Below are 23,199 nucleotides of genomic sequence, written 5' to 3' on the forward strand. Positions count from 1 at the left end.
TCCACATCAGGTAGGTTCTGTCCACATCAGGCAGGTTCTGTCCACATCAGGTAGGTTCTGTCCACATCAGGCAGGTTCTGTCCACATCAGACAGGTTCTGTCCACATCAGGCGGGTTCTGTCCACATCAGGTAGGTTCTGTCCACATCAGACGGGTTCTGTCCACATCAGGTAGGTTCTGTCCACATCAGGCAGGTTCTGTCCACATCAGGTAGGTTCTGTCCACATCAGGCAGGTTCTGTCCACATCAGGTGGGTTCTGTCCACATCAGACAGGTTCTGTCCACATCAGGCGGGTTCTGTCCACATCAGGCAGGTTCTGTCCACATCAGGTGGGTTCTGTCCACATCAGTCAGGTTCTGTCCACATCAGTCAGGTTCTGTCCACATCAGGCAGGTTCTGTCCACATCAGGTGGGTTCTGTCCACATCAGACAGGTTCTGTCCACATCAGGCAGGTTCTGTTCACATCAGGCAGGTTCTGTTCACATCAGGCAGGTGCTGTCCACATCAGACAGGTTCTGTCCACATCAGGCGGGTTCTGTCCACATCAGGTGGGTTCTGGGACTGACAGTTCCTCCTGCATTCTCTCCTCACATGAACTCCAGCAAATTAGCAGCAGTCTTCCCAGCTCGGCACATTTCCCAGCTAAAATTCAATTACTCCCTCACCTGCTGGACCCCATATATATACATATATATACATATACAACCCCTATTGTGCAGTGACACTCTCATCCACAGCTTTAGGAGTGAAACTACAAGTGCTCTGGACATGCTTTAAATTCCATGTATCTTTAGTGGCACAGGAATAGAGTGCTGTTTGTTTGCATGCATAATGGTGACTAAGGAAATCTTAGCTGCTAAAGACTGAGCTGATGGTACGGCCTGGGCTGATCATTGTTTGCAACCATGTATTGAATTATCGTGGAAGAAAGAGGGACAGACAGATAGAGGGAGACAGGGAGAGAGGGGGGGGGGGGTAGACAGAGAGAGAGATGAGTAGGATAAGTCCCCATTTCAATAAATAAACCTCTGTGACCTTTTGTATGTGGCAATACAAACAGGCAAGAGTTCATTTCTCTCTCTCTCACACACACACACACACACGTGTCACTCAGAATAGTAGAGAGAAAGTTCAGAAATTCCACACATACAGTAGTTATTAGAAATGAGAGCACAGCGATGCTCTCCGCACTTTGTATGCGTGTGTGTGCGTGTGTGTATGTATGAGTAGCAGTTTCCCTCACTTTTCATACCGATAAAGGTCCAGATATTCCATATTCCTGAATTTTCTTCGGCGGTTACTGAACCGCGTACCGCGTTTCTCGGATTTGCGATGAGATAAAGAAAAGACATGGGAAGGTGCACAGAAAGTCGATGAACTTTTCTACGTTTCCCGAAGTTTACAAAGTGAAAACCGCAACCATATTTAGGCTTACTACTAAGGAAACAACAAAAAGCAAGTTTGAAGGCCTCTATAAATTACGGTGAAATTAATTAATGCTCAGTGGTATTAGCTGAAATATAGAGAATAAACTATTGAAAAGCTTTGACAACGGAGAGCACTTGGGTGGCTGTATTAAATCATAAAGTTTCCCATCAGCCAAACGGAGTCAGTTCGTCGATGAGTGTTCATTTTAGAATGAAGCTCTTTGTGATCACGAAGAGATTTTAATACACACCAGAAATGACACAGACTGGTTTCCTTCAATGAGAGCCGACTAATTGTGCTGTTGGCGGCACTCCTAACTGTGGGATGGGCCGACACTGAGGGGTAAACCAAGCTTCCGAAGGCAGGACCCTTCTGAAAATGTACTTTTCTGAGTTCATCTCTTGACCGGGAAAGAAGACTTGTGCCTGGCGGTTGACCAAATTAAAGAGATTTCACGTGACTAAATTTAGTTTGTTGTGAGGTGAGCGCTGAGGCAGTCGCGTAGAGCGCAACAGGGCGCAGAGAGTCAGACGCTGTCAAGGAAAGTTAATGATGTGAAGCAAAACTTCACCGATTTTTTATACCTTTTTTTTCAACGCGATTTTAACAGTTTTCTACATTTAAAGTGCCTTCTCTTGAGAAAAAAATGACTCGTGAAACTATGGAGAAACTACGATCGAGAGGATCTGACTGTAGTTTCAACCAGTTCCTGACAATTTGGGGTTACATGTGCTTCTTGTTGAGCCTCTGTGACTCATACAATCTGGATGTGGACAACTCTTTGAGTTTCCGTGGACCTAATGGATCTCTGTTCGGATACTCTGTTCTTTTGCATGAACATAAACAGGAAAGATGGTGAGTTACTGAAACTTTACAATCATAAAAAGACTTTCATGAGATAGATACAGGTCACTAAACAGGCACACGCCGCTGCACGGCTCTCGTTGTATGAGGGTTGGAGAGTTGCTCGCAATAAGCAGTCATTACTGGCGTGTGTCAGAGCTAAATTAATTACCCTTATGCAGAGAGAATTGCTTTTTGTTGCTGTCTGTCTCAGCTGAATTTATTTCATTTTATAATGTCCATTCCATTTTCAGTCCAGTTTTATGTCGACACTACTGGAACGGTTGAGCAATCCTTTTTTTTCCCTCAACATGGCATGTTGTATCGAGGGGTTGTGAGTGAAAAAAAGTTATATCCTATATTCTGCTCAGGTTGGTAGCTGGGGCACCAGTTGATGATTCTGTCTCTGAGTCCTCAATGAAAAAAACAGGAGCGATCTATAAATGCAGCATTTCAGACAGGACCTGCCAACGACTTCACCTCGGTATTATTATTATTATTATTATTATTATTATTATTATGGTAATAAACATGTCCTTTTTTCATGTCATGTTCGGTAAATTAGCCTTTTTGCTACTGGGGCGCTGTATAATGAATAAAAGTTGAACGACTGTCTGCTGTCGATATGCCGGTTAACTTATGTGTTTTCATTTAAAAAAAAAACTGCCATGTGTGTCTCCGTCAATCAGTACTGATTAATGTAAAATATGTATCGTTGGTCCTCCTGCCATATCACCCAGATAAACTTTCATATGCTTTAAATGTGGTCATGGCGGTTAACATGGAAGGTTCACGTTTGTACATACAGAAAACCCCGACCCTGTTTCCTCTAAGAAAATCAATGGTCTGGAACCATGTTAGGTTAAACTGAGGGTGGGCGGCTGGAGGCGGGGCTGGGGAACATCTTCCTGCTATAAATTGTTACATGCAGTATTGCCTTTTCAATTAATATTATTACAAATATTGTTTGTATTGTTTTACAAACAATATTTGTGTGTCAGTCATAAACACAGGACGAACAGGTCTCTGAGGAAGTGCTGGAGGAAACCACCTTTTGCTGATAAGTTCACATTTTGTCAGCAAGATCAGGGCTATGGTGCAGTGCTTTTGACATTGACTGACACAGTCCCTGAGCTCCAAAAAGACGCAGGGCTAGAGATCCCATCTCCTGTACAGGAGAGGTGTTTCTAACCTTTGTCTTTGAGCCTTCTCAGATACATGTGACAGGTTGAATAAGACTTTGAGTAAAAGCATGCGTCTGAGAATGTCACACTGATACCACACTCTGACTGCTGGAGTCATCTGATTGGGTCACTCTGTGTGTGTGTGTGTGTGTGTTGTCTGTAGGACTGAGTGAGTGACTGTAGTGTAATCTGAATGGCTGTGAAGAGGAGACTTTGGAGTGTTTTGTTGCGATAACACTGTCTGTCTGTTGCTGGTGTTTCAGCTGTGCAGGCGTGCGGGAGGACCTGTACTCCAGAGCATGATAACCAGTGGCTTGGTGTGAGTTTGGCCAGGCAGCCTGGCCAAGGACGTGTGTTGGTATGGAACTAAGTCTCCTGAACACACTAAGTGTGCTCAGACTCATTCATTTTGATGAAAGAGTGTACATTATTTTGCTATTTTCTTATGTGGCCGAATGGAAATGTTTCTGTTTGAATCTGAGTGGGTTGTACTTTCAGGCCTGCGGACATCGCTGGAAGAACGTGTATTACGCTGAGAGCCAGAACAAGCTGCCCCATGGCGTCTGCTTCAGACTGGACTCTGATTTGGCTCAGTCCAGTCAGCTGATCCCCTGTTACAGAGGTACTCATCCTCTAACACAGCACCATGGCATCTCAGCACAGCGGAGCACACTACCAGAATGCACAGGACATAACAGTCTATTCATAGACTCTCTTAGCTTCACGTTAAGAGACAGAAACGTGTCCTGAACCCAGAGAGTAGTGTGGACAAAGTGGGGAAGTGAGGCTAGGGGTACAAAGCACTTGCATTGTAGAGAACAGAGAGTAACGAGAAGGTTTAGTGTAATGATGACATGATAGACGCTGAAAGCGGCCTTTTGATATAACTTATTTCCTGAGGAATTTCCTCAACGATGAACACTTACGCAAAATTTAGTGTGTTAACCATTACAGCACTTTGATGATTGTTGTAGTCAGAGGCATTAGGGAAAGCTGTGTTGCTCTCCAACACAACAGCACCTGACGAGTCTGTGTCATCCACGGGAACAGAGATGCATTGGGCTGTGTCATCCACGGGAACAGAGATGCATTGGGCTGTGTCATCCACGGGAACAGAGATGCATTGGGCTCCTCACACTAAATGATCTCATTCTTAATGCATTTTTTTCCTTCAGATCATCAGCGGAAATTTGGTGAAAGTTATGGCTCGTGTCAAGCTGGAATATCCACTTTTCTTACTGAGGTAATCAGAACGTGCTCTCTCTGAGCTGTGTCTGTTCTTTATGACTGCTGATTTACTCAGTATTAATGACTCCACTGAACTGCAGGACCTGATAATAATGGGAGCGCCTGGTACCACATACTGGACCGGCTCAGTTCTGGTGTATAACACATCCAGCAATGTTCTGGCGGCCTATATTAACGATGAAGACATGGTGCAGGTCGGCAGTTATTTAGGTGAGTTACACGCATTCACACCAGGGATGGTGGGTGAACAGGAGTTTTTTTTTTTTCTAAGTTCACTGAAATGTAATTGAAATTAGAATTTGTATTTTAAATGAAAGCATACCAAGGCAGAATAATTTGAATTAATTTCAGTTCCAATAGGTTGTGTTATTGACACTTGAGAATGTTTGTTTCTGTTGATGGTTGTGTTCAGTTTGGGTTTTTTTTTTAATTCATCTGGATGACGACCTGACAGGTTTTTTAATTCATCTGGATGACGACCTGACAGGTTTTTTAATTCATCTGGATGACGACCTGACAGGTTTTTTGCTATGAAACATATTCTGGAGTGTCCACTTTTCCTCTTCTTCTTCTTCTGGTTACAAAACAGCTTTAAACAAACCTTTAAATCAGTACTTAAAAATTCAAAGTTAAATTAAATCCAAGTTAAAATTAAAGCAACTTAAAAAAAATCTCTCAACACAGCCGCACTGTATGTAATTAGTGCAGTTGTGGAGCATTTTGACAGTAAGCTTTTGCTGATACAGACTTAAGCTCTGAGAACAGGAAACTGATAGGCAGGTGCTATGAGTAGCACTGTGTGTGGTGTGTGTGTGTGTGTGTGTGTGTGTGCGTGTGTGTGTGTTTATGTGTGTGTGTGTGTGTGTGTGTGTGGTGTGTGTCTGTGTCTCATGGTTTCTGTAATTATATGTTGAACACACTTTCAAAGGGGCCCAGGGTTTAAACTGACATCCTAATCATCAGCGCCTCCTGTAAGAACACACATCCACACATCCTGAACAAAGTGTCATTTGTTTTGCAACCACACAACAAATTTCAGAACCCTGCTGCGACTGGACACCTTATTTTTCCTTGTTTAGTGGCTTTTATCGCTTGTCCAAGCTGCTGTGTTGTGCGTGGGCTGTGTTGTGCGTGTTTGCAGTGTTTTGCCGTGCGGCGCTGTAGACGTGAAATGAGGAGCTGACTCTACTGTTTGCTTTGACCTCTTTCATTTGTCAGGCTATTCTGTTAGCGCTGGCCACTTCCACAGTCCTCACAGCACAGAGATCGTGGGCGGGGCACCCCAGGATGACCAGACTGGAAAGGTAAGAGTCAATACCGATAACCACTCTCCCCCTTCTCTGACTGCCAATCATCCTGCCAGTCACCGCCAGGCACGTCTGTGCTGCGTCAGAAAGGGCGTGGCCTGGGCGCACGTCAGTGATGCCTCACTGCTCACAGATGACACTCAGGATTGGGGATGAGGATGATACGTCAGTGATGCCTCACTGCTCACAGATGACACTCAGGATTGGGGATGAGGATGATACGTCAGTGATGCCTCACTGCTCACAGATGACAGTCAGATGTAGTTTTGTATGAAGGTCTCTCCCTGTGTCTGGGATTATAGTTTTGTATGAAGGTCTCTCCCTGTGTCTGGGATTATAGTTTAGTATAATTGTTTTCTTTTTTAGTTACAGGAAGAAGAAGGGACTGACGCAATAAAAGATTTTTTTCTCTATCCGTGCCGAAAAAGGAAGTTGTTAATTTCATAGTTTGCTGTGCATATTTTGTGTGGTTATGATCATGTGTTGTGTGGTTATGGTTGTGTGTTGTATGTGTTGTATGGTTATGATTATGGTGAAGTCCAACAGTGTGGGCTGTTATTCTCAAACCTCTGCCATGCAGAAGTGTAGTGATAACTGAGTCAGTAAAAATATATTGCTACAGTATGTGTCAAATTTTCATTGTATAGAATGTGTCAAATTTACATTTTGCCAAGTGTATATTGTACTATTTATTTTCTAGGCATACATATTCACGGTTGAAGGCAACACTCTTCAAATCATCAAAGAGACAAAAGGAAAGATGGTGAGTAGATTCACATTACAGTACGCATTGAACTTTGAGTTGGTTTATCAGGGTCTCGCCAGGGTAATGTAAACTTGTCTGTGTTCCTGCTGGTAGCTGGGCTCCTACTTTGGGGCCAGTGTCTGCGCTGTGGATCTGAATGCTGACGGCTGGTCGGACCTGTTAGTGGGCTCTCCCATGTATAGCATAGCGAGGGAAGAAGGCCGAGTGTATGTTTATATCAACCAGGGAGAGGTGAGTCAAACACACTGCCCTGGACCCGGAGCTTACGATCCAGTATGATAATGCTATACAGTATTACCATATCTCTGATTTTGCATTTACACAAAAACATTTCCATATTCTGCAGCATCTGACCAGTTTTCACTCTATTAACCAAGACAAGCATGACAGCTGTCTCGCCTCCAAAACGCACGTTCAGCTGGGTAAAGACAGGGAATCAGAGCTAAACCAGCAACCATGAATTAACAAATAACCCAGACATTAACGAACAGACAGAAGTTTTATCAGCTCAGCTTTGAGAGAACGTTAAATTGTCCAGTAAGAAGTTATTGTGTGGACTTTTTGTATTTGAAAGAGTGTGTGCGCTGTAGTTTTCTGTAAGACCAAAGGTTATGCTGATGGATGATAACACCCTTTCCTTCTCTCTATGTAGGCAGATATGAAAGAAGCGGAGTTTGAATTGACGGGCAGTAACCTGTATGCGGCGCGGTTTGGAGAAGCCATAATGAACCTTGGTGATATTGATGACGATGGATTTCCAGGTAAAGAGCTCTTGCAGTTTTTTCACAACATGAAGGGAGTGAAATGAGAAGTGAGTTCCTCTTGAGGATTTGACAGTGCGTACACAGCCCAGAGCGTGAGCAGTGTGAGTGAGTCTGTCCACCCTGTTACAGCTCTGTGGGGCTTGACACTAGCCCAGCTGAGTTTCCCTCTGTCAGGGCACACGCTGCTGTGAACGAGGCTTTGACTGGTGTTTGTCTCTGACTCATATGGGAAGCAGGGTCTGTGTGTGAGCGGGCGGCAGAGACAGCGGTGGTAACGGACTGTGGTAACACTGGTTAAAACAAAAGACCGCATTGAGACCAAGCTCTACTGATCAGCCATGCTTATCAAAAACCTCTGTTAGGTTTCACTTATCACACACTGATGATTTAACGCAGCCAGGTTCAAATGTTACTTTCTCTGCCACATGTAACGTAATTGGGAATGTAATAGTTATTGGCCTTGAAGTGGCGTGTGTTTCGGGGTGCTGTTGTTTGGTTTGGGTGCGTGTTTTAATACTGGTTGTGAATTTATTTCAGATGTTGCTATAGGAGCCCCTCAGGAGGAGGAACTAGTGGGAGCTATATATATCTACAATGGAAGGAAGAACGGCATTGCACAGACCTTCTCTCAAGTATGTACCAGCTGGTGTTTGTGCTGAGACTGCAGACAGGGAAGTGTGTGTCTTAGTGTATGTGTGTGTGTGTTTGTGTGTGTGTGCGCGCGCATTAGGGCAGTGTTTTGTGTGTGTGTGTGTGTGTGCGTGCGTTAGGGCAGTGTTTTGTGTGTGTGTGTGTGCGTGCGTTAGGGCAGGGTTTTGTGTGTGTGTATGTGTGTGTGTGTGTGTGTGCGTGCGTTAGGGCAGGGTTTTGTGTGTGTGTGCACGTTAGGGCAGGGTTTTGTGTGTGTGTGTGTGTGCGTTAGGGCAGGGTTTTGTGTGTGTGTGTGTGTGTGTGCGTGCGTTAGGGCAGGGTTTTGTGAGTGTGTGTGTGTGTGTGCACGCGTTAGGGCAGGGTTTTGTGAGTGTGTATGTGTGTGTGTGTTAGGGCAGGGTTTTGTGTGTGTGTGTGTGTGTGTTGAGGCGAGTGTAGGGTCAGGGTTACTAGGACTCTCAATGCTGTGACAATTGTAATACTGTGTTGTTTTTTTGTCTGTGTTGGGAGACGGTCAGAAGAAAACGTGCTGCTGAATTGGTGCAATTTCCTGAGTTTGTTGCTCCCCCCCCCCCCCCACCCCCCCCCCCGTCTTTTAGAGATGATTAAAGCCCAGCAGTTAAATAGAATGAATTCTCAGTTATGGAATCAAACTGAATGAAGAACTGAATTGAGTCTTGAGATATAAATGGATAAGTATGAAGAACACTGTTTGCTTCTGTCTTAGTACAGGACTCATATTACATGTACTACCCATGGAGCTGACTTCTAATGAGGAACATGAATGGCTTTTCTGTTTTCTCTGACATGCTCTGTCTCCCGCTCTCTCTCTCTCTCTCTCTCTCTCTTTCTCTCTCTCTCAGAGGATAACTGGGACCATGTTGGGCAATGACCTCAAGATGTTTGGCCAGTCTGTGTCTGGAGGAATTGATGTTGATGGCAACAGTTACCCAGGTAACGCTACATGTCACTATGCACAACGACAAGTTTTCCTTTTTTCTCACAGGAATTAATAAGTGAGCAGTATGTAATGAGCTCTGGACAATTTGAGCAAAAACATGTGTAAGCCGCTCGGGGCCTAAAGGGAGTGAAAGACATTGTATTGTTTTGGGTTTTGTTTTTCTATACAATGCATCTGTAATAACATAAACAGGATGTCTTGTAGACTAAGACATGGGAGCTAGAAAATGCAACAGAATCAAACAATCGGTCTACACAGTGATTTTTTTCCTTTGTAGTTGACAGGACCGACACTGAATGCTGTGTCCTGTGAAGGAAATTGTTGAAAAATTTTAAAGTGAAGTTGGTTTGATGAATTTTGGGTAAACAAAAGTACTGTGTTTATGATCCTGTCTCTCCTCGCAGATGTGGCTGTAGGCGCCTTCCTGTCCAACTCAGCCGTTATACTGCGGTAAGAGCTGCTGCCTGTAAAACAACAAGCAGCTTACCAGTATGATACACAGCCTCAGACACACACACAGCTACAGACACACTGCTACAGACACACACACAGCTACAGACACACTGCTACAGACACACACGCAGCTACACACGCAGCTACAGACACACACGCAGCTAAAGACACACTGCTACAGACACACACACAGCTACAGACACACTGCTACAGACACACACGCAGCTACAGACACACAGTTACAGACACACACGCAGCTACAGACACACTGCTACAGAGACACACGCAGCTACAGACACACAGTTACAGACACACACGCAGCTACAGACACACTGCTACAGAGACACACGCAGCTACAGACACACTGCTACAGACACACACGCAGCTACAGACACACTGCTACAGACACACACGCAGCTACAGACACACACGCAGCTACAGACACACTGCTACACACACACACGCAGCTACAGACACACTGCTACACACACACACGCAGCTACAGACACACACACAGCTACACACACACACGCAGCTACAGACACACTGCTACAGACACACACGCAGCTACACACACACTGCTACAGACACACGCAGCTACACACACACTGCTACAGACACACACGCAGCTACACACACGCAGCTACAGACACACTGCTACAGACACACACGCAGCTACAGACACCCTGCTACAGACACACACGCAGCTACACACACACTGCTACAGACACACACGCAGCTACAGACACACACGCAGCTACAGACACACTGCTACAGACACAGACACACTGCTACAGATGACACACTGCTACAGACACACACACTGCTAGAGACACCCATGCAACTACAGATGAACTGCTACAGAGACACACACTGCTACAGACACACTGCTACAGACACACAGATACAGACACACAGATACAGATGTGCTGCTACTGAGACATTGTAGCAGTGGAACAGATTGTGTTACTAATATGTCTGCTACAGACTCACTGCTAGAGCAGTGAGACATTATTGGCTTTGCAGATTTATATTTATACTTATGTGACATGTTTAAGGTGTGTTTGATTTTTGTAGATTTATGTGTTTACATGATGTGACATGTTCAAGGTGCATTTGATTTTTGTAGGTTTATGTTTATATGATGTGACATATTTAAAGTGTGTTTAATTTTCTCGCTGTATCAGAACGCGGCCTGTGCTGAGGGTGGAGGCGTACATGTTGCTGCCGCCCAGTGTGAATCGCTCCATCACCCTTTGTGCAGAAAATGGCCAGCCCACCGTGTGCCTCAATGTCACCGTGTGCTTCAAGGTCAAGGGCAAACACGTCCCAGGACTCATAGGTCAGCAGCCTTCTCTGTTTTTGATTTTTTTTATACTGTATGAAAATGACCTTAAAAAAGGAGAGCAGACGTGTAGATGGAGTGGTAGAGGAGGTCACTGAGGTGTGTAGATGGTGGTAGAGGAGGTCACTGAGGTGTCGATGGAGTGGTAGAGGAGGTCACTGAGGTGTGTCGATGGAGTGGTAGAGGAGGTCACTGAGGTGTGTAGATGGAGTGGTAGAGGAGGTCACTGAGGTGTGTCGATGGAGTGGTAGAGGAGGTCACTGAGGTGTGTAGATGGAGTGGTAGAGGAGGTCACTGAGGTGTGTCGATGGAGTGGTAGAGGAGGTCACTGAGGTGTGTAGTTGGAGTGGTAGAGGAGGTCACTGAGGTGTGTAGATGGAGTGGTAGAGGAGGTCACTGAGGTGTGTCGATGGAGTGGTAGAGGAGGTCACTGAGGTGTGTAGATGGAGTGGTAGAGGAGGTCACTGAGGTGTGTCGATGGAGTGGTAGAGGAGGTCACTGAGGTGTGTAGATGGAGTGGTAGAGGAGGTCACTGAGGTGTGTCGATGGAGTGGTAGAGGAGGTCACTGAGGTGTGTAGTTGGAGTGGTAGAGGAGGTCACTGAGGTGTGTCGATGGAGTGGTAGAGGAGGTCACTGAGGTGTGTCGATGGAGTGGTAGAGGAGGTCACTGAGGTGTGTAGATGGAGTGGTAGAGGAGGTCACTGAGGTGTGTAGATGGAGTGGTAGAGGAGGTCACTGAGGTGTGTAGATGGAGTGGTAGAGGAGGTCACTGAGGTGTGTCGATGGAGTGGTAGAGGAGGTCACTGAGGTGTGTAGTTGGAGTGGTAGAGGAGGTCACTGAGGTGTGTCGATGGAGTGGTAGAGGAGGTCACTGAGGTGTGTAGTTGGAGTGGTAGAGGAGGTCACTGAGGTGTGTCGATGGAGTGGTAGAGGAGGTCACTGAGGTGTGTAGATGGAGTGGTAGAGGAGGTCACTGAGGTGTGTCGATGGAGTGGTAGAGGAGGTCACTGAGGTGTGTAGATGGAGTGGTAGAGGAGGTCACTGAGGTGTGTCTATGGAGTGGTAGAGGAGGTCACTGAGGTGTGTCGATGGAGTGGTAGAGGAGGTCACTGAGGTGTGTAGTTGGAGTGGTAGAGGAGGTCACTGAGGTGTGTAGATGGAGTGGTAGAGGAGGTCACTGAGGTGTGTCTATGGAGTGGTAGAGGAGGTCACTGAGGTGTGTCGATGGAGTGGTAGAGGAGGTCACTGAGGTGTGTCTATGGAGTGGTAGAGGAGGTCACTGAGGTGTGTAGATGGAGTGGTAGAGGAGGTCACTGAGGTGTGTCTATGGAGTGGTAGAGGAGGTCACTGAGGTGTGTCGATGGAGTGGTAGAGGAGGTCACTGAGGTGTGTAGATGGAGTGGTAGAGGAGGTCACTGAGGTGTGTAGTTGGAGTGGTAGAGGAGGTCACTGAGGTGTGTAGTTGGAGTGGTAGAGGAGGTCACTGAGGTGTGTCTATGGAGTGGTAGAGGAGGTCACTGAGGTGTGTAGTTGGAGTGGTAGAGGAGGTCACTGAGGTGTGTAGATGGAGTGGTAGAGGAGGTCACTGAGGTGTGTAGTTGGAGTGGTAGAGGAGGTCACTGAGGTGTGTAGATGGAGTGGTAGAGGAGGTCACTGAGGTGTGTCTATGGAGTGGTAGAGGAGGTCACTGAGGTGTGTAGATGGAGTGGTAGAGGAGGTCGCTGAGGTGTGTCGATGAGGTGGTAGAGGAGGTCACTGAGGTGTGTAGATGGAGTGGTAGAGGAGGTCACTGAGGTGTGTCTATGGAGTGGTAGAGGAGGTCACTGAGGTGTGTAGTTGGAGTGGTAGAGGAGGTCACTGAGGTGTGTCGATGGAGTGGTATAGGAGGTCACTGAGGTGTGTCGATGGAGTGGTAGAGGAGGTCACTGAGGTGTGTAGATGGAGTGGTAGAGGAGGTCACTGAGGTGTGTCGATGAGGTGGTAGAGGAGGTCACTGAGGTGTGAAAATTCAGCTGGTTCAGATTCTCTTGAAGGCAGAAATGATAATTTACCAATAATACCTTAGTCATATTCATAATGAATATTTTCCATGTGTGAATCAAATACAAAAAACAAAAAAAAAAATTTTTTTTACTAAAGATCCAGAGGTAAACTTTGTCTTCTTTGAAAAGCTTGGTGTTGATGGTTGTCAGTGAAGGGGTCATTGTGTTTGTCCTGTCACTCTCGAGCGAGACCGGGGGGAGCAGTGGGGCATGTGGAAGTCCACAGACCTATGGCTTTATCTCCTCACTGCATCTTCTCTCTCTTCTGTCCGTTAGAAGAGACAGGGGGTGTGACAGCAGCTGTCTTAACAGATATCACGGTGTTGTCAGTTAAACTGTGGAAACGTCGTTGAGCGCGGGTACTGACTGATTCAGTACTTTACTGGGTTCCCCAAATGTGGTTTCCTCTGTGGTTTTTCATGTCCCATCAAATCATTCTGTCAGTCAAATTTAGTTCTCCTGAGAATTCACTCTGTACGTCTCTAATAAAAAAGGGGAAAAATCAGGCATAGAAAAACTTTAACTTCCTTTTGCATGCAGAGCTGCGGTACAACCTGACAGCAGACGTCCAAAGCAAAGAGAGCTTCTCCTCCCGCTTCTACTTCAGTGGAAATGGAACATCCAACGTAACGACCGGGCGAGTCAAAGCAAAGCACGAAAAACTCATCTGTGCCACACACCAAGCCTTCATGAGGGTGAGTCAGAGTATTTGCTGTTGCTGCACTGACTCTGGAACAGTGTGAAATTCCATACATGGTTTCTACCTTGCACATGAAATCTAGATGGACAATTAACAATACTGCAGTAAATACATGGTTCATAATGAGAACACTGAGGCTGAATTCATGCTCAGAGCTGTTTGACCTAGCACATCTAATTCACATATCTATGAACTGATCTGGGGTCAGTTTCCCTGACCCAGTGGGACTGAGGAGAAAGATGCTGATTGGAGAGCAGCTCGGGCTGGTGGATGACTGTTCTGGAGTGTGGCCGCTGAGGGTGAAATGATAATAAATAGCTGTATGAGTTAATGCTGCAGGTGTTTAGTGGGGCCCCTCTGGACTCTAGCCCCAGTCTCTCTCTGTAACCAGGGCCATCTGATCAGCTTCATGTTTTACACAGTAATTAATGGGTCTCCTTCTTTGCCTGGACCATTATTAATGGCTAGTGCTGGACTCAGTGGATGTAAACAAGTGTGACTGCCTGTCAGAGGAGGTCCCAACATGGCGCCTGTACATTTGATGTATTTTTAGTGCTTAATTAATGGCTTAATTGGAATAATGAATGTAATGCAGAGCAGATGTGGCGGAGACCTTGTGGAGAGTTTTTAGTGAGGTGTCAGAAACATTCAAGGCTTGAGGCTCGTTGCTCTGCGTGCTGTTTTATGTTGTCCTCTGTTTGTCATCACACCCACTCCATGCACACAGAACACACATGTAGCTGTCTATTTTTGTGGTTATTATATTTCTTATCAATACAGTAGACAGGTTTCCAAAGCATGAAGACCCTTTCCTGTAAGCTCATGATTTAATGGCAGAGGGAGGGGATTGTGTTAGACTCACCCATGCCTCTTGCATCAAGGGGTGTTTCTCTGTGGTTTATTGGATTAGTCTAATTTACAGCTCTGTGGGTTGTTTGATTTTTTTTTTTACCGTCACATTTAGGCTGCTTGCCCACGGTTTCCAGTCACTATCACTGAACCACTCCTTGTCACGGCCATCGCTGTTTTTGTATGTTTACGCATGAGTACATCAGACCAAAGAGTGACTGCACTGGTATCAGAACACAAGGTGCATGCCTACAAAGTGGGTGTGTGTCTGTGTGCATGTGTGCACTAGCACACTTTTGTTCTTGTGTCCCCGCTTGAGCAAAGTGAGCCTGTCCCAGCTGTGACTTTGACTGGTGACACTGTGCTGGGCTGAGTGTATGCTGCTGGGCTGAGGTGCAGGGTGGCAGTGCTGCGCTGACCCATGTTCAGCTGTATCACTGGGTCACTGACAGAACCTGCCATGGTCTGGGTCACACAGCAGCTTAGCAGCCAGGCTGGACTCAAGAGAGAGCCTGCAAGAGGCCCCACCTGCTGAGACTAATAACACAGGCCCCCACCTGCCACAGAGCAATGTACAAAGAAAAAAAAAATGTATTTATTTACTTATTTATTGTTATACACACACACATTTATTTATTTAATCTTATACACACACACTTATTTATTTATTCTTATACACACACAGAGTAATTGTCACGGCACTTTGTGTAACTCTCTGCTCCCTCTCTGAGCAGAGAGATGTCCGAAATCTCTTCACCCCCATACGTTTTGGGGTGCAGTATGAGCTGGGCGACCACAGCGTGGCCAGAACTGGCACCAAGGCCCTCCGCCCCCTCACACCTGTCCTGCAGCAGAGAGACGGACACAGCACCCTCGTCACCAATACGGTGGGTCTTTATCAGTCTTCCCATGGTGCTTATTCAGAGTGGAGTTCACTGCATGCTTTTGATTTGTTGTAATAATATTTGCACCATGAGTATTTAAATGTGATGTATTTTTAATGTCCGACAGACTGTCTTTGCTCGGTATTGTGCATGGGAAAACTGTTCGACTAACTTGCAAGTGTCTGCAGTGTTGGTGTTACCATGGTGAGTAAACATGGTCCCAGAGTCAGTCTCCTCTGAGAGTCCAAGTTTCATTTACACAGTTTCATACCCTGTCTTTATCCCACTTCATATGGATTACTTATGGATGAATCCTCTACCTTACTACTATTATTAATACTAATGGATTGATATTTTTTTTTATTATTATGGATGTCCCGATCCGAGTCATTTAATATTGAGTATCTGCCGATACCGAGTCCCGATCCGATACTTGTATTTTCCTAGATATCTAAGAAATATGTATTATATACTACAGTTGCACAGTGCACATTTCAAGAACATTAAAGGTATTAAAATCAACTCAATGTATATGCTTGACAATGGAATAGCAACGCATTAAGAAAAAACTGCCTTAACTGTTCATTATTATTATTATTATTCATTTTTTTTAATTTTACAAAACTAAACCTTGTTGTAAAGCTCCGGTAGGGCAGTGTCTGAAATGTAGTGTCGAGAGGGTAGAACGTACCGTAGCTCCAACAGCTCCAAGAAAAGACGACGAAAACCTGAGGTGCGCTCAATTAGCAAAGAAAGGCAAACATTCGCGAACATTTTCAAACAATTTTTCGATTTGCTGCTAGTTCACTGCGAACATTTGTGAACACACACAAACGGTCTGGGGAGGTAGGCCTCGTTCTCGGAGAATAAACATGTACGCTGGACTAAGGGAGATGTGTGCCCAGATGGGAGTTATACCAGAAAATATACGTAAGTGTTCGATTTTATTTAATCTTCTTATAGTAATTCAAGTGGTTAACTTGTCTGTCAGTTTCGTTGATACTCTATCTGAAAGCTTCTTTTCTGTATTGTTATCAATCCTTAGCGTTAGTTAAGCGACTGTATCGCTCTCTGTGGTCGTTCGTTCAGGCTAACTTGCATACATCACATACAGCTAAAGCGTTAGGTGCAATTTTGAAATGATACCTTGGATGTTGTTAGCCTTGAGGATTAATGTCGTCGGAGTATGCTGACCTAAAAAACGTTCAAATTTAAAATTTAAAAGAAAACCCATTCGCCGACGTCGACTCGGTTTGCCGAATTTGAAAGCACTTCTGTATTCGCTACCACAGCTATGGGCTGGTCATCCACAGCGAGTAATTCAATTAGCCCACCTTCTCGGTAATCTTTTTGGTCTTGTCGCTGTCTGGAGGAAATTTCTCTCCCTTTAAATGTATATCCTCCAACGTGTGTTGCTTCGGAGCAGCCTTTGTCTGAGTTACCTGAGTGAACTCGCTGTATTCCGTTGAATGTATTTTTTAGGTGCCGTATCAAAGTGGAACGCAGCTCCTACCGCCTCGCGAAATGCTCCCATTACAAACATTACAAGTGGCTGCTGGACTGCTTTCCTTTCCCAATTTAAAATATTTCCACACTGCCAGCGCTCATAGGGCGAAAGGCAGGGAAACACCCTGGACAGGTCGCCAGTCCATCGCAGGGCAGACACACAGACAAACACATTCATACCTAGGGGCAATTTAGTGTCTCCAATTCACATAACCTGCATGTCTTTGGACTGTGGGAGGAAACCGGATCTCTCGGAGGAAACCCACGCAGACACGGGGAGAACATGCAAACTCCACACAGAAAGGACCCTGGCCGCCCGTAAAGCCGATACTGATCAGTTAAAAATGCCTTGATCGGCCCAGATACCGATCTTTGAGATCGGATCGGGACATCTTTAATTATTATAGTTAATCATTATATTACTGCTGCACTGTGTTAAATTGATGGCTGTTCAGCAGATGCGGTGAAATGGTTGTGTTCTTAACGCTGTGCCTGTGGAGTCAGAATAGAGGGCGTGGAGAAAGTCATTCATAGCTGCGTGAGGAGAGTTTTCACATCCACAGCTGGGAGCCTTTTTTTTTATTATTATTATTATTTTTAACTGTGAGAGGTGTTTCTCGTACCGGAAACACCACAGACATTGCTCAGTACAAGAGTGTTCGAGAGAACAGGAAGTTAGAAGTTGAAGTCATTGAAGTCATGTTTATGAAAAAGTTTTTGAAAGTAACTCTGGCAGATAAGTAATTTTATTGATGGTTGTCTTAGGTGGAATAGGGCCCTGTTTCCACACATAACCCAGATACCTCATGCATGTCTTAAGTTCACCTCATCATTTGTTTACTCTTGGTTTACAATTATGATCTTTTCTCCGTCCACTTTTAGTCCTAATCCACTGTAATAGTGCATGTTCTGATTATTAGTAGGGTGTGCGTATCTGTGTGTGTGCATCTGTGTGTGAGTGTGCGTGTCTGTGTGTGTGCGTGCATCTGTGTGTGTGTGTGAGAGAGACAGTCGCTCATTACAAGAGCAGTGGTAACACCAGAGTGAGTGTTTCTCACAAGTGTTTAAATTAAAAAAGAAAAACAAAACAAGTTTTATTTTTAGCATAGCGACAGTTTCTAAAACATGCAAATGTGAAAATGCAAAAAACCAACAGTGGAGACTATGCAACATCTCCCTCAAAAGTGTGAGGTTACTGGCCAAAGGCCTAGTGACATTTCTCACAGGTCAAACAGACAAATGCTGAAATGTCTTTACAGAATTCTGTTACTAGACCTAAACGAAAGATCAGTGTCATGAGGTTTATTTGTTTTTGTTTTGAATTTTCCAGGTCTCATGGGAACATGAAATATTTTGCTCTGGGGAGTGGAAAGACCATCATGTTGAACACGACTCTGGTTAACGCAGGAGACGATGCCTTTCTGCCCAAACTTCATCTGCGCTTCCCAAACAACCTGCACTTCATTAAAGTCTTAGATGCCGTAAGAAGCGTCCTGCCCACACACTCTAACCTGTCAAGCCTTCTTTGTCTGTATGGACAATGCGTCGTAAGAGACGCGCACACATACTGTAAACACATATATAAAATGTCATGAACTGTGTGCTGTGAATTCAGGAGGAGAAATATGTCAGCTGTGAAGTAACTGAGGAAAATGACATGACCACTGAAGTAGACTGCAGTGTGGGCAATTTATATATCGCCTCTCTGTCAAAGGCAAGTCCTCTCCTCTCCTCTCCTCTCTTCTCCTCTCCTCTCCTCTCCTCTCCTCTCCTCTCTTCTCCTCGCTTCTCTACTGACATTTAGCAGACTCAGTAGCACATGTAGGTTATTGACTGTTACATTTTAAACTGGTCTGTCTCTCTCAGGTTAACATTGACTGTCACATTTTAAACTAGTTTAAGCTGGTCTAAACTGGTCTACACTGGTCTGTCTCTCCAGGTTAACATTTTGAACTGGTCTAAACTGTTCTGTTTCTCTCAGGTTAACGTAAGCTTTTTATTGGATGTGGACCAGAGCAGCAGTGCGGGGGACATTAGCATTAGCATTAATGCTACAAGGTAGCGAGCAGCTCTCACTCTCTGCTCTCGTGTTTCATGGTGTCTTGTCATGTCATGCAGGAGATGAAGTAATGAACTATTTTCAAAAGTGACGTTGAAATGTATGATCATATACAGGTTAAGACATAGCCCTTTCAGCTCACTGTAATCCAAATGAATATGTGTATGAATATGTTTATATATGTATGACTATGTGTGTATGTGTATGAATATGTGTGTATGTGTCGGGATATGTGAATATGTGTGTATATGTATGAATATGTGTATCACTCTTACATGACTAACATCACATCTGTGTTTTCATTGTTGGTAGAAGAATTAGATCAATGTCATGCGGTGCTGATGCCCTATATTACGTTTTCTGTCATTCTCAGTAATTACTGCAGATCTGCACCGAGTTTAAACAGGCTCAGGGTGAAATTCATGATGGTCATTAACTTGTTTGGTGTTCAGGGTTGTACATTGCCTTTTGATTTGACTATTCATTGGCTTTTGCTTCATTATTGGCTATAACTGTTTTAATGAGACATTTTTTGCTTCATTGTCTGTATTATGGGTTCATTTTTTCCACAGAGAGAATTATGAGAATGAGGACCTGCTCTATGACAATGTGCTCTCTCTGACGATGCCCCTCAAATACGGTGTTGGGCTGAGTGTTCACGGGTAAGGCACCAAACACACACCCCTTCAAAAATCATTTCATCTGGGCCAATGTGTTTGATGTAGCGAACCTTACTCTCCTCTGCCATCTCTGTTCGGCTTGTTTTTGTTTTTTTTAATCATCCAGATTTACCACTCCATCAACATTTATGTTTGGAGAACCAGAGCCCGCCCTAGTCGACTGTCACCCCGAAAAGCTGAATTTTACATATAAGGTAAAAGTTGAAGTATAATGTAAAAGTTGAATTACACATATAAGGTAAAAGTTGAATTACAATGTAAAAGTTGAATTATACATATCAGGTAAAAGACTACACTCACCCACATCAGTTTCAATCTTTGAACATGTTTATGTGTTGTATGTTTTGGACATGTTTATGTGCTGTATGTTTTGGACGTGTGTATGTTTTGGACGTGTTTATGTGCTGTATGTTTTGGACGTGTTTATGTGTTGTATGTTTTGGACGTGCTCATATGTCGTATGTTTCATGGGCTTACAGGTCATGAATATTGGGCCAAGTAAAGCTCTGAATGCTAAGGCAGAGATTCGCTTTCCTCATGTCTTGGTACCGTCCCAAACCGTCTTCCTCGAAGTCACAAATGTGCAGGTCAGCCTCTGTCACACAGCATCACCTGTCACTGAACTGACCTTTTTATCTACATTTCTCAACATGAAAAAATATATTAAATACTTCAGTAGCAGCAGTCCTATTTTGGTGTATGTATTTTATACATATGAATTTATGTTTCAGTCAACTCACGGACATTGTAACATGAAAAACCACACAGAGTTGCCCGATGAGGAATGTCATGGCACAGAATTTTCCTTCATGGATGAACTTTTCTTTTTCGTTTCAAAAAGCACCAAGCGCATTATGGTAACAGCCTGTGCTCAGTTTATCATTTCTCCTGATCATGACCCTAAACAGTTTCCTGTTTGAAACAGTGTGACCTCTCTTAACCCTGTCCTGCTTGTCGCGCAGTACTGTGACCGTGAAAACCGTTTCTGCGCAGTGATGGAGTGCAGCTTTGGGAATTTGGACTCTGGGAAAGAGGTTACGGTTCACGTGGAGGTGGAGCTAAACCCGGCCGCTCTCTGGAGATTTCGGGTGAGAGACGCTCTGCCCACATCCTCTGTAACGGCGTTGTTACCATGGTGATGAATTTCAGAATGATGATTCACTTTCACATTGCTGTCTTTCAGGGGAGACATGACACCATGTTGCTGGAGAGTTATATATCCATCACAAGCCCCAAGAATGACTCGCACACCGTTCTGATCCAGGAGGACCTGTCTGCCACAGTAAGTCACCGGTCACCAGCACTGCACTGTCCATTTAACAGCCACAAATCCAGCTTCTCTCTCCAGTTTCACCAGCACTGCACTGTTCATTCATTTAACAGCCACAAATCCAGCTTCTCTCTCCAGTTTCACCAGCACTGCACTGTCCATTTAACAGCCACAAATCCAGCTTCTCTCTCCAGTTTCACCAGCACTGCACTGTTCATTCATTTAACAGCCACAAATCCAGCTTCTCTCTCCAGTTTCACCAGCAATACACATTTTTTACACCACTGAAAGCAAATACACACAGGAGGTAGCGCGTTGTCTTTGACGATCAGTCAGAGACGGCCGTGCTGATTTTCCTAACCTTTCTCTGCGTGATGTTTCAGTTCATCTTAGAGGCCCAGTATAAGAAGGAGCTTCATCCGTCCGTGGGGATTTTCATCATCGTCATGAGTTCATTAATGGGCCTCATCATTTTGATCATGATTGTCGTGGCCCTGTGGAAGGTGAGTGAACCGTAGCCTCTCCTCATTGGACAGTCTGAGAAAAGGGCGGAGCACAGGTTTGGTTTAAACAAACAGAAGAATGTGGAACTGAATGAGAGGCAGTGCATCACTGAGAGAAACCTACAGAAGTCACAGTGGACAAATGACACAAGAAATGAAATATACAAATGGTTCATTATTCAGTGACAATCTGTTTTCAGACTGTGGCTCTCAGTGGAATGTAAGGCGGTTTCGTCAGGCTAGTTAGTTTAAGAGTTTATTTGTCATATGTAGGTTAACACAGGGTCAACGGTACAATGAAATGTGTGAGAAGAGAGAAACAGGTCAACTCAGCAATAAGAGCACACTAGTCGTAAGAATGAGTACAATAGGGATTTAAATAAATAAAGAGTAGGACACTAAGGAGTAGAAGAGCAAAACAGGGGATTTAAAAAAATAAGAGTAGGAGAATAAGGAGTTAACTAAGAAAGAAAATATAAAAGAGAGTTATAAATATATAAAAGGAGTTCACTAAGAAAAAAAATAGAAAAGAGAGGTATGCGCAATGAGCAATAAGGTACAAGGAGGGTGCGCAATAAATATAACAGAATATGGAACTGGCTTGTCTCTGCATGACACTGATTATTTTTCCCTTTTCCTGACAGTGCGGGTTCTTTAAGAGAAAGAAGGAGGACAGCTGGGACTATGTGCCTAAATAAGAGACCTGAGCGGATTGTTGAGTGGCCTGCCACTCTGTGGACTGATTTCTGAAGTCTGCAGAGAGCAGAGGAGTGGAAGGGAGGGAAGAGGAGACTCTGACAGTGGCCTGCACGGGAAGCGGCGGAGAGGAGTGCTAAAACGACGTGAACTGTAACAGTAAAGGAAATGTCAAAACAACGTGCGAGCAAAGACACCCGTCTCAGACCATCCTGAGGCTGTTTGTTAGGGCCCTCTCTGACTGCAGGACAAACCACATGCACTTTAGCCGTGCAGTGGAGGAGTGGAGAAACGTGTGTGTCTTGCGCTGGTCTAAGCCGCTCTGCTGTGTGACCCTCAGAACGAACTTCCCCAGCAGAACAGGAGACTGAACAGAATACTTTGACCTTACAACGCTCAACTATCAGGAAGCTCTAGCCTGCTTACTGTACAAGAGCATTGCACTGTTTTTCCAAACATGTGTGTGTGTGTGTGTGTGTGTGTGTGTGTTTGCGTGCGTGCGAGCGTGTGTGTGTGTACATCTCACTGTGAGGTACACCCCACTATCACTCCAGACCCAGGAGAGGCCCCGACACATCTCACACACTCTGTGTGAAGAATGGACAGTCAAACCTGTCTCTTTACATTAGGACAGGTGAGAGTGGACTTTAGGACGGGTGAGAGTGGACTTTAGGACAGGTGAGAGTGGACTGCTCAACATTATTTTGTAAGATGTGTTTCTTTAGCAAGCACAATGTATGGCAGTTATTTTCCATAAAACAGGAACATTTGCTTTTCAGGGAGTCCATTATAAAAGCACATTCTTTTTTAATTGTTCTTTTTAATAAGTCAGCGTGTACAGTAAGTATAATTTGTACAAACATGCATGTTTAAAAACAAACGCTACAATGCTCTGTCAGTGCATTTGGTTTAATTTAAGTAATTACACACTGGATTGGTCTATCTAATGCTTTTACATAAATGAGAGGTTTCTAATGTTGTGTTTTTGCTTTTTGAAGTGCTTATGCACACAGTGTAGAGTTCAGTGCGGTTTGTGTCTCTGTATGTGGTTTAAATG

The 23,199-nt window shown here is 44.5% G+C and overlaps 1 protein-coding gene across 1 annotated transcript; it reads left to right on the forward strand.

Moving 5' to 3' along the window:
* The first annotated feature begins 1,961 nt into the window (after window positions 1-1,961).
* On the forward strand, window positions 1,962-22,600 carry itga4 (integrin alpha 4). The gene is made up of 28 exons (XM_030785841.1): window positions 1,962-2,285; window positions 2,645-2,757; window positions 3,721-3,815; window positions 3,956-4,079; window positions 4,633-4,700; window positions 4,786-4,915; window positions 5,924-6,009; window positions 6,713-6,775; window positions 6,872-7,009; window positions 7,431-7,539; window positions 8,080-8,174; window positions 9,057-9,147; window positions 9,559-9,604; window positions 10,795-10,949; window positions 13,536-13,690; window positions 15,279-15,431; window positions 15,556-15,632; window positions 18,265-18,415; window positions 18,550-18,648; window positions 18,916-18,992; window positions 19,566-19,655; window positions 19,780-19,867; window positions 20,153-20,260; window positions 20,405-20,530; window positions 20,636-20,761; window positions 20,857-20,955; window positions 21,327-21,446; window positions 22,091-22,600. The coding sequence occupies exons 1-28, from the start codon at window positions 2,077-2,079 to the stop codon at window positions 22,142-22,144; spliced, it is 3,045 nt and encodes a 1,014-aa protein (XP_030641701.1). The 5' UTR covers window positions 1,962-2,076; the 3' UTR covers window positions 22,145-22,600.
* The last annotated feature ends 599 nt before the right edge of the window (window positions 22,601-23,199 follow it).

Source organism: Chanos chanos, chromosome 10 (genome assembly GCF_902362185.1).
Source record: "Chanos chanos chromosome 10, fChaCha1.1, whole genome shotgun sequence".
Classification (NCBI taxonomy): domain Eukaryota; kingdom Metazoa; phylum Chordata; class Actinopteri; order Gonorynchiformes; family Chanidae; genus Chanos; species Chanos chanos.

What these genes read in the sequence shown, in the direction of transcription:
- itga4 (XM_030785841.1), top strand. Translation starts at nt 2,077, where the DNA reads ATGACTCGTGAAACTATGGAGAAACTACGATCGAGAGGATCTGACTGT. An exon ending in ATATCGCCTCTCTGTCAAAG is followed by an intron (nt 18,649 to 18,915) that starts GCAAGTCCTCTC and finishes TGTTTCTCTCAG; the next exon opens with GTTAACGTAAGCTTTTTATT. An exon ending in AGCTGAATTTTACATATAAG is followed by an intron (nt 19,868 to 20,152) that starts GTAAAAGTTGAA and finishes ATGGGCTTACAG; the next exon opens with GTCATGAATATTGGGCCAAG.